At 42.6% G+C, this 15,308-nt stretch overlaps 1 protein-coding gene across 13 annotated transcripts in view; it reads left to right on the top strand.

Moving 5' to 3' along the window:
- Positions 1-14,128, top strand: part of cadpsb (Ca2+-dependent activator protein for secretion b) — a 66,399-nt gene extending 52,271 nt beyond the window's left edge. For 6 of the 13 annotated variants that reach the window (XM_046076149.1, XM_046076144.1, XM_046076147.1 and 3 more), the window contains 10 exons: positions 1,249-1,405; positions 1,510-1,651; positions 3,851-4,006; positions 4,121-4,268; positions 4,388-4,462; positions 4,965-5,048; positions 5,463-5,495; positions 5,670-5,777; positions 13,600-13,704; positions 13,792-14,128. In XM_046076149.1, the coding sequence (XP_045932105.1) occupies positions 1,249-1,405; positions 1,510-1,651; positions 3,851-4,006; positions 4,121-4,268; positions 4,388-4,462; positions 4,965-5,048; positions 5,463-5,495; positions 5,670-5,777; positions 13,600-13,704; positions 13,792-13,968 (1,185 nt within the window). In that variant the 3' untranslated portion in view covers positions 13,969-14,128. Of the gene's footprint in view, positions 1-1,248; positions 1,406-1,509; positions 1,652-2,407; positions 2,570-3,850; positions 4,007-4,120; positions 4,296-4,387; positions 4,463-4,964; positions 5,049-5,462; positions 5,496-5,669; positions 5,778-13,599; positions 13,705-13,791 lie in introns of all 13 variants that reach the window. The other 7 variants (XM_046076140.1, XM_046076138.1, XM_046076137.1 and 4 more) reach the window with 3 other exon arrangements.
- Positions 14,129-15,308: the final 1,180 nt, after the last annotated feature.

Raw genomic sequence — 15,308 nt, 5'->3', positions numbered from 1 at the left:
CAGTCTTTGGTCTGCCTAGTTGAAGATGTGCATGAGTCACATTCACATCTAGTAGGCTATGGGTTTGTCAGTGATGTGAATGGTGGACCCGCTAATCTCTTAGCTTGAGAGAAAAAGCATGCAGAGAGCTCCACATTTGCATGAAAAAAGCACCTTTCCCTTAAAACTATAGATACTATCATGACTATAACAATGCACGGACATGCAACCCTATTGTGTGATTCTTTCACCACATATAAACTTAATTTACATTAAGTCCCACCTGAAGGTCCAAATCAATAAGAGCAGTGGATAATATCTCAAGAGTATGCGATAGGAAACACGCACATATGCCGCACAATATACACAAATAATACAGACAGGTGTGATGATATGTCCTTTTCTTTCTGTGAAAACAGTTTGAAAGGAAATACCCACCAATTTCGGCAAAGTCCACATACAGCAGGAGACAGTCCCTCCTTAAACACAAGAGCAGAGGTCATTTAATGCATACTTAAAAGAATAGTTTGACATTGTAGGGGATTGCACACTTTCACTTTCTTGCCAAGAGTTAGATGAGAACATCAATACCACTTTAATATCTGTCAGTCAAGTATGAAGCTATAGCCAGCACCCGCTTAGTTTAGCTTGCCATAAAGACTGGGAGCAAGGGGACTCAGCTACCCGAGCTCCGTCCAAATAAATAAAAAATCCGCCTACTCAGCTCACAAAGTTATATCTCGTTTGTTTAATGTTATGTATGATTACATGTTTGACTATTTCTTGGCTGGGCGCAGCGACTTCCTGGACGTAACTCCCCGTAAAAGTGTTGTAGTGTTATTTCAAAAAAATGTCTTGGGTTTTATGCAGATTAAACAAACCAGATATAAAGTGTTAATTAGTGAGCTGTTGGTAAGTGGACTTTTTTTAACCTTTGGATAGAGCCAGGCCAGCTGTTTCCCTGTTTCCAGTATTTATGCTTTAAGCTAATTGGCTGCTGGTTCTTGCTTCATATTTAATGGACACACATGAGAGAGGTATTAAGCTTATCATCTGACTCTCTGCAAGAAAGCAAATAAGCGTATTTCCCAATATGTTGAACTATTCCATTAACATACACACGACGCCAGTAGTATTTCCTTTGAAGACCCGGTGAGCTCCAGTTGCGTGTATTATTCCCTCCTTCCTTGTCTTTCTTCCTTATGTCATCTCATCTCTTAACTGGAACCCTTGTTCACCTGTTTGCTTTCCCCCCTGCTGTGTCTCTAGGCGTTTGCATGGTGGACAGACCTCATGGTGGAGCATGCAGAAAACTTCCTGGCCCTCTATGCCATCGACATGGATGCCGCTCTGGAGATCCAGTCCCCTGAGAGCTGGGACAGCTTCCCCCTCTTCCAGCTGCTCAACGACTTCCTCCGCACAGACTGTAAGCTCCTACACTTGCCCCGCATTGATTTTGTAGCCCCTTTTTTCATGCTTCAACAAAGACACTAATATTTTCCTGTCGCTACCTCTTTTTTTTCCGCACAGATCATCTGTGCAATGGAAAGTTCCACAAACACCTTCAGGATCTGTATGCTCCTCTGGTGGTTAGATATGTGGATCTGATGGAGTCCTCCATCGCACAGTCAATTCACAAGGGCTTTGAGCGAGAGTCCTGGGAGCCTGTAAAGTAAGGAGCCTTTGTCTTTATAGCTAGGCTGTAGGATGGTTGGAGATGCAAGACTTTCATATTCAGATGACAGAGTGACTGCGTGGAGGCTGAGAAGTCTGCGAGAGCAGCTGTAATGTTCACCAAGGCTTCCTGTAGGTTCCCTTTTAAAGAATGAGCCAAGAGTGGGCTGAATAACCTATTTTTTCTGTGAAAGAAATAGGTTATTTATTCTGAAAATAGTCTTTGGCTAATGTATGTGTCTTACCAATTTCTTTCCGACACTTTGGGGTCAGGGCAACACCTAATATGTCTGTTGTTTGGTTTTGTGAACTAACCTTCATAATGTGTGCTTTGACATGTTGCCAGAAACAAAAGGCCTCCAGTCGGTTATGTTGCTGTTATAATTCATTTGTTGTGGCTTTCACATGTTTTGCTTTTGCCTTTTTTATTGCAAAGATTATATTTAAATTTTAAGGTAAAAGGTTTTTTTTCTTCTCTGTATTTATGTTTATTCTTTTCAGTATTTTGTTGCTTCTCCCTCTCAACTGCATTTAATACAGTATATGTGTGCATCCTGAGTCCAGCCCTCTTTACACTGTAGGTCTTCGTCTTTGACAATTACTGTCGGTCTTGTTTATGTGTGCTACTGTACATTCCTGTCTTCACCTGATTTCAGATTTTGCGTTACTTTTATGATGAGTGTTACATGGCTTTCTGCAACTCCCACACCACTGTTATGGATTCTTTTTTTCTTTTTGTCTGTCTTTTCTGCAGGAGTTTAACAAGTAATCTGCCCAATGTGAATCTACCAAATGTGAACCTCCAAATTCCCAAAGTACCAAATCTGCCAGTGCCAGTAGCAGGACTATCAGTTAACCTTCCACAAATGCCTAGCTTTTCTACCCCGTCATGGATGGCTGCTATATATGACTCTGAGTGTGTATTCAACTAGTTTACTTTAGAAATATTAAGCAAGCAGAGACTGCCTTGGTATGAAGATGCCCTCAGCCAAAGATCATTCAAAAATGAAACAATGAAATAAAAAAAAGTATAGCAACATTTTTTTCTGTATGTCTCCAACTTGAAATGAAATGTTACACAAAATCTAATTTTACAAAGATCCATTACAGTATGTTTTATCTTATGTGAATACGTTGTGATGTCCATGTTCATGCCAAGAGCACTCTGAGAGGTGTTAGAGCAGATGGGGTTCTGCTTTCTAAAATGAGAGGCTGAAACGCTCTCATTTGTCTCAACATGCATGCTGTTGAGCTGAGGTGTGGAGATACAGGCCAAAACCAAAAACCAAAAACAACACATCTACATATATTGATATAATACATTGCTTTGAAGCTGTTTGGGGATTTACTGTGCAAGAATATGTCCCGGAATTTGAAAACATTTGCAAGTCAATATCTCCGTTCTACGAAATATGTATCTCCCCAGAGTTGTCGTCCACTGACATTTGCTTTATATCACTGTATATCGTACGTGGCCTTAGGTTCATCTCTGACCTTGACCGCCTGCTAGTAGTCTGATTCGGAGAGTTGTGTTGGATTGGAGGCGATAGCGTGGAGAGGCTGGGTAGATGGTGTCCAGACCTCTTTCCGTTTTTTCACCTCCTCTCCTGACTCCACATCTCTCCTGCGGGCATTTTCCCAATGAGCTCTACTCAGGGTGCCCCAAACGGTCTGCATGGTTTGTAGTTCTTCCAGGGGCCCCAGTAGCCTGGGGACATGCACGTTGAGAGAGGGCCTGTGATGATGAATTTGGAGGGGTTTTTTTGTGGAAAGAGACAATAAATGCTATTTTTACAAGCCCTCCCTCACGTCGCCATTCCCTACTCCTTTGTCTTGACACAGTGTGATTAGCTGCTGTATCTGCAGTGACTTTACCTGCATGTGGCCACTTCACATCCCAGTCAATAATCATACCCTGCAGCATGGTTATTGATTTGTAACAGTAAACCCTGCTCGCTCCTCTTTACCCATACACTGACTGTCCAGAAACACCTGAGCAAACAGGAACTGAGACAGACATTTGGACGGACCAGTCAGTATATGGTCGGAGTGAGAACTGACTGTGTTTAGTTGTGGAGGAGCAGCATCATCCCCCGCACCTGCCACAACACCTCCCTCCCCTCCTCTCCCACCCCCTCTCTACAGCAGTGACCTTTGTTTTCTGACCTGTGTGTGTGTGTGTTTGGATCAATGGCAGTAACGGCTCCGGGACATCAGAGGACCTATTCTGGAAGCTGGACGCCCTCCAGACTTTCATCAGGGACCTGCACTGGCCTGAGGACGAGTTTGCCAAACACCTCGAGAGTCGCATCCAGCTCATGTCGAGCAACATGATCGAGAACTGCGTCAAGCGGTGTGTTAGTGTGCATGAGAAGACAGACTGACAGAAATACTTAGATGCTCCAAAGGTTGAGAATGAACACTTTAACTATTATATTATTATATAAATATTTCACTTGTATTACAGCACCAGGATGGCATTTGAGTCCAAGCTGACAAAAAGCAGTAAGTCCACAGATTTCCGCATTTCTCCAACATTATGCACCATGTTCAACGTGATGGTGGATGCCAAGGACCAATCAGCTAAGTTGTGCGCAATGGAGATGGGCCAAGAGGTAAAAACTTCACCTGGAGCTGAGACTGCATGTTAAAAAAAGACAATTTATTAAATGTATATATGCAAAAATGCTCTGCTGAATTGATGTTTTCTTAACACTTTCCCCCTTTCTTGCAGAAACAGTACCACACCCAAATAGATGAGCTGATTGAGGAAAGTGTGAAAGACATGATCCAGCTTCTGGTTGCAAAGGTGCGACTGTATATCAGCTGTGACAATCAATGTATTACTTTGTCAGCCAATCACAAGAAAAAACAGGACTACTTATTACTAATACTAAACTACTAATAATACTAATTAATAAGTTGTGATCTTTAGCCATACTAGCAGCAATGTTGGTGCGTCTGCGGGCTGGTTCCTCCACTTTCTTTCAGACTGAAATATCTCAACAACTATACGATGGATTGCCATATAATTCTGTACAAATATTCAGTTTCTCCAATACATTGTTTTATGACTCAAATATCTGCAAAATCAATGACATTCCATTAAGCCTCAGTTATACTTTATTGTTAATCAGCAAATACTAATCCAAATATGGTGAACGTGGTATAAACATTATATCTGCTTAAAATCAGCATGTTAGCATTGTCATCATGTTAGCATACTGACGTTAGCAGTGCCACTAGTATGGCTGTAGACTGTAGTTTTGTTAAATTGTCGATGACTCCTTGTTCTTTCCCTTGTTTTTCAGTTTGTTGCCATTCTGGAGGGTGTTTTGGCTAAGATTTCCAGATATGACGAAGGCACTCTCTTCTCCTCATTCCTCTCATTCACGGTAAGAGGACGCTTCTCTTTATTCAGTCCCTCACTTACATATTGACTTTAATGGGCGGATTCTTTAGAATTATTAGTAATATTTAGGGGTGCTCATCGAACCTTAAATAGTTTTTCGATACTGACCAACATTTGTCCATAGAGTATTGCAGTACTTTAAGCTGGCATTAAATGCTTCCTCATAATTATATTTTTATCTTTACTAATTCTATGGACAGCCAGTTGTAACATTTGAATGAAGTTTGTCTTTTAGTTAAATAGAAAAAGGGGTTTGTACAAAAACATGTTTATATTTGTATTATAAAAAAATTTATTGAAACTGGCAATAGTAACATAATGTAGTAATGTAAGGATACCCAGCCCTAATGATATTAAAATGTTCTTAAGTAAATTCTCAATTTTGTTTCAATTTCAGGTGAAAGCTGCCTCTAAATATGTGGATGTACCTGTAAGTGCAGTAACACTCTAACTCTCTGTACTTGTGTGTGTTTACCGGATTCAATTGCACAACATACTTTTTGTTTTAATCATCAAGAGTGTTTTTTTCCCCCTGACTTTTTTGCTGAGAGTAATTTCCCAGTGTTTGCCTGAGCCCTGATCCTGTTCTTTTTCCGTTTTACAGAAACCTGGAATGGACGTGGCCGATGGCTATGTGACCTTTGTGCGCCACTCTCAGGATATGCTTCGTGATAAGGTCAATGAGGAGGTGTATATAGAAAGGTTATTTGATGTAAGTAAGATGCCGTCTCCTCCTCACAAGAAGGGAGGGGCCTTCCAAAATGTGGCAAAACAACAGGGCAGAGAGGGATAAGTCCCATTTTGAGACCAGGAAATGTATTTCAACCTGGCAGAAGAGGCTTTTCTGTACCTCTCCCCTCTTGCATTTCTCTCTCTTTCTGTCTCTCTTCTCTCTGAACCTTAGCTGCTGCCCTCTGCATTCTGGTGTGCATTGCCACAGTGCTTTTGGGCCTTTGTTTATTAAAAAAAAGGAAACTTTTATTTACAAAGAGTCCATAAAAGCATCCTGAAAAAAAGGATTATCTGAAGCAGTGCTCTCTGGAAAGAACGGAACTATCCATAGTCACATACCAGCACACCAACTTAGATTTTGTAGCTCACCTCTGTACTCTATGCTTTCAGATACTTTCCACATAAAACATGTCAGCCTCCTGAATAAATGGCATTCAGCCTTACTGGCCTCAGTCCACAGTGGATGCACAGCTGGATGGGCCAGGGTGACATAATGATGTCAAACTCTGAGGCTGACATGTTGTATACCCTTGGTCTGTTAGAGCAGTGGTTCCCAACCTGAGGTTCAAGACCCCTCAAAGGGGTCGCAAGATAAATCTGAGGGTCACAAGATGATTTAAGAAGAAAAACATCACTGCAACACAAATGTTGTTCCTAGTAATGTACAAAACTTTTTTCAAACTTTCTGAAATTGTTTCAGCAGCCTGTTGCGCCAGTTCGAGTATAAAGTCAATGCTGCTACGTTGTAATTAGCTTCATACAAAACTCAGTACTTTGTATTATTGCACCATCTGAACTTATACTACAACTAAGTCAACTGTATAGAAAACAATGCAGCAGAGCGTGATTTACCCAGTGAGTCATTCTGATGAAAGAGAAAGCCACTACGACTAGTGACAGAAATTAAGAAACCCACAATAGACTGTTTAATTAAAAAGGAGAAAGTAATGTGTGCTATCTGTACCTCGTTAGTAACACAACGATCATTTATTGAACTCTTCTGTTGAGCTTTGATGTTTTTCCACTCACGTGAGGATGCATGTTTCACACATAAATAATAACATCAACAAAAATCTCTTCCAAGACAAAAGACACAAACTTTTCCTCTGGTTTTTCTTCTATCCATTAATAATGAGTGACTTACACCTGCTCGGGAAAGGTGCAGTTTTTCTCAGCTGAAACAATTTGTGAATTGAGAAAATAAATTTTCTGATCATTCCATTTTAATTTTAGTATGTAATATTGTGAAAATTTCAGTTTTTAAGCAAAAAGTTTGAGCGAGTTTGAGCTTTTCCTTGTCTTATCTGAATATCTTCGGGTTCTCTTTTAATTCTCATTCAATTGTTTGGCGATCAGTTAAAGCTGCTCTATAGTGAAGAGCAGGCTAAGTGACTGACAAACACAGTTGGTGCTAGGGAAACGATCTCCATACACATGAACATTTTAGCACCGTCTGAGAAATAATCTCCATCCATACTAACATGCCTGAAAAGACATTATCACATCATCATTCACATATACTGAGCACATGTGCTGGTGAAAACAGGAAGCAGATTTTCTTCTCTGCCACCAGGCACTGGTTCTTCCTGGCCTTACCTGAAACCGTCTCCGTGTAGCTGGACAAGGGAATTGTCGCAAATTTCTCAAAAAATAAATTGCATTCTATGCATGTAGACAGTAGTATGGAATGTAAAATGTGTGTGTCTGTCTCATCGTTTTCAAAAGTCTCAGTTCCCCTTCGAGGGAACTCGAGCTCCATCATCTTACCTGAAGCCGAGACGAAGCAGCAGATCATGTCGAAGCCATTCCGACAGTGTGTCTTCCCTTGTCAGCGCTTCATCACGGAAGGTGATACCCATGGAATGTGCGTCTCATGCCTGGGGATGTCGCACGCCCAGGCAGCTCTCAAGGGGGCTGCCTGGAACCATTGCGAGGCCCTGCCCCTGAGGGTGCTGAGGTCTCGAGCGGCTCTCTTCCTAGAGGATGGTCGGATGCGCTCCCCCCGTGGCTCAGGCCCCGCGGTCGCTGAGGCGTTGCGGCGGCTCCGATCCTGGGGATCACAACGCGAGATCGCCGAGGGTGCCGGGACGGCTGAGGCCTTTTTCCGGTCCTCATCTGCGGAATCCTCCTCCCCTTGTCCCCGATCGGGAGCCCGTTTCTCGGTTTCTCCCACTCGAGGTATGAGTCCGGAGAGGCTTGCACGATCTGGCTCTGAGGAGCTAGATGTGCTTAGCATCGTGGAGAATGACTTCGGGGAGACGGAACGTCATCAGCCCTCGCCAGGATACGAGGAGTTGTTGGAAGTGGTGACGCGGGCTGTGGCCTGCATATTGATTGGCCACAGGCGGTACAGCAGCCTTCGGCTGGCAGTAAACTAGACGAGCGGTTTCTGCAACACCGAGCGCCACCCCCGCGTCGGCCCTTACCATTTTTTCCGGACAAACAAACCATTCTCTGCACGGCTGTCTACGTACCCCCGACTGGACTAAGGCAACATAACGGATATCAGACAGCACAGCTGCGGAGCGATGCCACGGGTGGACGAAGCGCTGGCTAGCTACCTCTCTCCCAACCTCGCCTCATCCCTCCGGACGCTGGCGCTCCCCACCAAGCCATGACAGATGATGTCCGATTTGGTGGGCAAGGCCTACATGGCAGCGGGTCGAGCTGGTGCTAGCCTGCACACGATGGCTGTCTTGCAGGCATACCGATCTCCTTCGGGACTGTGACTTAGGGGGAGGTCCCTCTGAGGAGGACCTGACTGAGCTCCGTAGAGCGACGGACTTAGCTCTCTGTGTGACCAAGGAAACGGCCCGTTCCATCGGCCGATCCATGGCGGCTTTGGTGGCTACGGAGCACCATCTATGGCTCAATCTCTTGGGCATCCAGGGGAAAGAGAAGGCTTTTCTCCAGGATGCGCCCCTCTCGCCTACTGGCCTGTTTGGCGAAGCAGTGGATGCTGTCGTCAACAGGTTCCAGCACGGCAAAACTCAGGGAGAGGCGTTTGAGCGATATCTACCCCGCCGGTCAGGCTCCAGGACTCAGGAAAGGCGGACGCAGCCTTCGTCCAGCACCTACTGCCGCAGTCAGAAGCAGAGCCCAAACCAACCTGGGATGCAAGACGGCGCTCTCGCCCACAGCCCCCCGAGAAGATGGATCTGAGGACCAACGGACTACATTCGTAGGGGTGATATGGGACTCAACGACGATGCGGGCCCACTTGTCTCCCGCATGTGTCGAGTCCATTTTATCCTCAGTGACCAGAGTGCAGTTAGCCCGCGCCATCACTGTAAAACACTTTCAGAGGGTGTTGGGTCTCCTGGAAGCAGCGTCCAGTATAATACCTTCCGGACTACTGCACATGAGAGCCCTGCAGTGGTGGCTAAAATCCAAGGGATTCTCCCCGAGGGGAAATCCGCTCCGTCTGATACGGGTTACGAGCAGGTGCCTTCATTCGCTGTCTGTATGGAGGAAATCTTGGTTCCTGTCCCAAGGTCCCGTGTTGGGAGTGATCTGTCGCCGAACAATTATTTCAAGCAGACCTGCTGTCGAGACAGGGGCTGATGGAGACTCCCCCCTGAGGTGGTGGAGTTATAATGCGAAGAGTTCGGCCCCATAGACGTGGACTTGTTTGCGTTCCGAGAGACGGCGCACTGTCCCCTGTGGTTCTCCCTCTCGCGCCCAGCCCCGCTAGGGCTGGATGCCATGGTGCAGAAGTGGCCGAGGCTGCGTCTGTATGCTTTTCCTGGTTCTGGAGCGGGTCCGTCAGGACGGCGTCAGTCTACTACTAGTAGCCCCGTTTTGGCCGGCACGAGTGTGGTCCTCGGATTTAATATTGCTCCTCGAGGGCCCGCCCAGGCGGAGGACCGGATCTTTCACCCGCACCCTGCCCTGTGGTAGCTATGGATCTGGCCCCTGAGGGGGCGCAGTTACTAGAGGCGGGCCTGACAACAGGAGCAGTCAAGACGCTGCTCAGCTCCAGAGCCCCGTCCACGAGAAAGATGTACGGCCTAAAGTGGAATTTGTTCACCACCTGGTTCAGAGAACGGGCGGTGGATCCAGTTACCTGCTCGGTAATTGATGATCCAGTGATACTGAACAAAGCAAGCAACTGGGCCTTTGAAAATTATGATCAAAATGTTTCACAATTCTTTAAAGAGACCAAATGCACAACAATTAATGGATAAAATAAATGGCAGATTACAAAGAAATGAAGAAACCATAATGAAAGATATTTAGTGGCAGTCCTCTATCTCAACTCTGCGTTACATAACTAACCTGTACCTGTAACTAACCATTTTTTTTCTTTAACACAACTTCACTTCACTTCACCACATTCAAACTAAGCTACATTTGAACTTATACACAGCTGATGCAACAGCCTGCAGGACTCTAAAATTAAGCAATTTGAAAAGGAAACATTACATCACTGCTTAAAGTCTCACAGTAGAAATACACATACGTGTTGGAACTAATGAATGCAAAGGTCACAAGCCAAAAAGGTTGGGAACCAGTGTGTAAGAGGGGGAAGAGAGCACTGTCTTACAAATACATAATCCTAAACAGGATACATTGACAGTAATGTGTCCTCCATGTGTGATTTGAACGACACATAATGCAGTGATGTGTGTGCTTCATGTCATTCAGAAACGATTTGTACAGACCTGTGTCTCTACAGGCGTGCGGTGGCTTTGTGTGTATGACAGATTCTCAGTTCTATGAGGCAGTGGTGTGAAGTTTTTATGTCTGAGAGAGAGGTCTCCCTATGGTGTGATATTTTTGTGTTGGCTGTAGAAGCGGGAGTCTTGTGCCAGACAAACATGATTTTGTTGTGAAGTGGGTCTGCTTTTGTCTTTGAGGTCCACACCGGCTCCCTGTCTCCTCCTGTGTTGTCAGTTTTTCTAGTGTGGACTTTTCCCCCTTGTGTCCTCTGTGTGGCCCTGAGATTGCATCGAAATCCTCTGTCATGTTAAATTCTTCTGAAGATTTTCTCAAAATGTGAATGTTTCAGTTGTAGCATTTTAAACTAAACTTTAGCTCAAGGATGTCAATGTTTTTCTCTTTCATTTGAACGCATATCCATCCATTTGCATGCATGTGAAAAACGTTACTAGATGTTGCATAGGCTCTACTTTATCTCTCTTTCTTTCACTGATTTATTTCAATCCTTTTTATCTCCTCTTTTCTGATTAACACCATTCTTGCTGCCTCCTCTATTCAAAAAAGTGGCACTTATCTCTAGTGTTGCGTTGCGTTGTTTTATCACATTATGTTGGTTGGCATGGTTTTAGAGTCAAATAATCTTCCTGTGTACATCTTCTAGCATGACCCTCCTCAGAGTTCTGCCTCATTTGCACATACAGCAGTCTTCCTTAGCACGCACTCTGCCACCCACCCACCCACCTGCGAGGTCTGCATGCACTGCACGCTCAACTCGACTGTGAAGTGGACAGGCATCTGCATATCCGGCCTCAAGTTCAAACCTTTCAACCATTCACCTAATCTTGATCTAAATAAACCTTGACTACAAAAAACAAACAAAACAAACCTCAACAACCAAACAAATTAAATCCTCACACCTCTAATTCGGGCCTAAGCAACCTTTTCCTGCGTTCCTGCCTACTCACATGTTTAAAGTTGACTTATTTTCATGAAATTGGAGGTATGACAACTGTTTCTATTAGACTTGGGTGCTGTTCTCTTGTAACTTTTACAGTCTGGGAAACTACCACCCAAAGCAAAGAAGAGAAAAGGTACAAGAAAATAGCACCACTGCTCCCTGCCTGCTAACCATTTGCTCACTTTCATTCTATTTTTCTTTTGCTAATGAACTCGTGTCAAAACTATAATTTCAATTCCCCATACAGTAGCAGTTCTCTATCTTCAGTGTAGCTCGGCATTTCTATTTGACTAAATTATAAAGGCTAAGTAATTGCGTTCGATAATTGATGGGCTTTTTACAAAATATTGATATTGAACATTTTTCAGTATTGCAGAGGGTAATTACAGTTTGAGACAGTTAAATCTGTCTGTGCTTTATGACTTCCCTTTGTTTTATTATTTTCTTCAAGTAGCAGTAGTATTGGTGCTCTAAGTGTTTCCTCTAAAATTGCTCTTTTCAGCTCTTCAGAGTGCAACAGTGCAACAGTATAAATGCAATTTGTGTGTGGGTTTCAAACTCGTGGTGTGCTTGTGTTTGTGTGTGTGTATGTTGGGAACATTTACTGAAACCAACAGTAAGGCCCAACAGTAAGGCCCAAATTTAATTCTAAATATAATTTAATTAGACAGCCATTATGATAAAATTTTAATTGGGCCAATGTCATGTTTAGTTCTGAAATATCTCAGTGTATACGTAGGTTAGCCTCTGTGTTTAATCCATTTAAAGGCCCTGAAAACCTGTCAGCTTCTTACTGTGAGTGATACAGACCTCCATTAAAAACAGTTACGCATTTTGGGAAATTTGCCCATTCGCTTACTTTAGAGAGTTAGATGAGAAGATCAATGCCGCTCACATGTCTATCTACTCTATATGAAGCATGAATCAGGAGACAGTTAGCTTAGCTTAGCATAAAGACTAGAAACAGGGGGAGAAAGCTTGTCTGACTCTGTCCAATGGTAACAAAATCAATCTACCAACAGCTCTAAAACTCACTAATTAACATGTTATATCTCATTTCATTCATTTGTACAAAAACTGAAGTTTAAAAACAAAATAAAATAATAATAATAAAATAAAATAATTTAATGTTTTGCGGGGGTTATGTGCTGGACTATTTCTTGGCTGGGTGCAGTATCTTCCTGGGGTTTCTTCTTTGAAGTTTATATTGATTAAACAAGTTCCAAACAACAAGTTCTATGTTTATTTGTGAGATTGAGAGGTGCTGGCAGGAGAATTTTGTTACCTTTGGACAGCTCCAGGCAAGTTAAGCTAACCGGCTGCTGGGGGTAGCTTTATATTTAGGTAACAGACAGGGGAGTGGTATTGATCTCTTCATCTAACCCTCGGCAAGAAGGTGAATAAGCTTATTTCCTAAGACAACAAAGTATTCCTCTAACACACAATTTTCTGCCAAACAGTTTTGGTTATTTTCACATGAGATTTCTCTCTGTGATGTTGTATCTATGCTCTTCTCAGTTGGAAAAAGGTGACATCACATACTACTGTGTACCAATCAGATTTGTTGCTTCTGTCACCATCAATCAAGCCTGACCAAATTACACCCACACAGTCCTAATGAAGCAGCTTAGCTCTGTCTTTGAGTGTTAAATTCTTCATAAACATACCTATGTAAGGATGTGTTTTCCAAACTTTACTTTAAATTTTGGCTTATTTAATCATTTATTTTTTGAAGTTATAGAGAAATCTTTAAAATTTGAAACTAGATGCACTAAATGAAGAGCGAGGGCAATCAAAAGTAGAGAAAGTGATTTTTTTCTTGAAATGCATGGTAAAAAGAAACTGCTAAAACAAGCCCTCTATCCTGTAGCTTGTGTCTCTCTTGTAAAGTGGGATGGATACTCAACATTAATCCTCTCTAACTGGTGTGGGTATATATATATATATATATATATATATACACACACACTGGTAAAATGAGTCTCACATGTATTAAAGCAGCTTCGAGGTTTTATTGAAGTGATGTTTGAACACACACATGGGGGTGCTTGAAAGTTAATGTTATTTATGTTTAGTTGCAGTTCTTTATTTGTGTCTTTAAAGCTTAGTCTCATGTTATGATGTCTTGAGGATGTGTGAGAGTGTGTGTTTTGCTGGAGAGTGTTGTCTTTATGTGTTTCAGCAATGGTACACTGCCACCATGAACCTGCTGGGGACCTGGCTCACTGAACGCATGGATCAGCAGCTCCACGTCTACCAGCTAAAAATCCTCATCAGGATTACAAAGGTGAGATGGATAACACCTGTTAGGGTGATAAAACAGCCTAAATTCTTTGTGTCCACGCTGTGCTGATGTATCCCTGTTGTTCTGTAGAAAAAGTACCGGGACTTTCGCCTGCAAGGTGTCCTCGACTCCACCCTGAACAGTAAGATGTACGACACGGTGCGCAACAGGCTGACCTTGGAGGAGGCCACTGCTTCAGTGAGGGAAGGAGGCATGCAGGGCATCTCCATGAAGGACAGCGATGAGGAGGATGAAGAGGATGACTAGAGCCCATACACCACTCCAACCCTCACCCCGATCCCCATTCACACTTTTGACTTTAGCCTGGTTACCGATGCATGTACCAACTCAGATAGCCACTCTAGGACCTCTTTGTCAGCTCGAAATGCCTATGAAGGAACTATTAACTATAAAAATAGTACTTATACTGAGGAAAATCAAAATAAAAATGATAAAAAAATAATTGGCAGTTTAGCTGTGTCATGATAAAGATAGCACCTATCTTTGATTCATTCATTTCTAAATTCATTTCTATGTGTTACTAAGCAATATGGAGAACCATTTGTTTGACAATGTTGAGTGAGATTAATAGGTGTGTCCCTGTCCAATGCAAACCTATATGGCGCTTCTTTGTCGTATTCTACATTCATTAATGGTACATTGTCGTGATGATGAGTGTGTGGACCCTTTTCTTTGTCTTGTCTGTTTTTAAGTGAATGCCAACTGCTTCAAACTGAAAATAAACCTCTGTATTTGTTTACGGCTGTTACAGATACACTGTTGTCTACTCACTGTTATTAACATCAACAGTAAGTCCAGACCTGCATTTTTATCATGTGTCAATGCTATGTGATCTTATCTCAATTACTGATTAGACATGGTTCCACGGGAATCTTGAACTTCAACGAGTGGGTATTCTAGAGATGCAATATTCTCATAGCTCCATTTTGATAACTTGGGAGATTCTATTTTTATTTCAACATTAAAAGGCCTTGAAACAGGTTCTATTTTAATTGAGTTGCACTTTTACAGAGAAAAGAGCAAAAATAATTTTTTTTATTAAAAAAAAAGTTGGTCAGTCTTTGTTCAGTAATTGTGTAGAATGAGATGTCTGGCATTTGTTTGGGTCTCACTGTTGTTTTGTATATATTATATAAATATATATATAAATATAAAATGCTGTACATTGCATTCTGAGCCATCGCTGCATGCCTGTGGGTTCCCACCCTCCCCAAATGCTTTCTGTTTTCTGTGTGAATTAGCTGGTGGATTCATTCTTGCTTTTGCCTTATGAAAGCCAACAGTTGTAATATGCAAGAGCTGTGGCCTCTAAATAAAAATTACTGTACATGTGCATCCTCTGTCATGTTTACTAGCTGCATGTCCACCTGAGACACAATAATAGACACACTGAACTGTAGCTACATAAAGTTTTAGTTTTGAAGTGGTGGAAAGTAATCAAGTACCTTTACCCAAGTACTACTCAGTCCAATCTTAACACACTTACATGATATACATAGAGATATTAAGTGTGACTTCCTCTTAGACTTCAGAGACAATGATACTTCTTATAACTCCAGAACTCGCCTGAGAATGATCACATTTTT

Source organism: Micropterus dolomieu, linkage group LG18 (genome assembly GCF_021292245.1).
Source record: "Micropterus dolomieu isolate WLL.071019.BEF.003 ecotype Adirondacks linkage group LG18, ASM2129224v1, whole genome shotgun sequence".
Classification (NCBI taxonomy): Eukaryota; Metazoa; Chordata; class Actinopteri; order Centrarchiformes; family Centrarchidae; genus Micropterus; species Micropterus dolomieu.
Note: the sequence above shows the minus strand (reverse complement) of the source record. Positions and strands in the feature narration are given on the sequence as shown.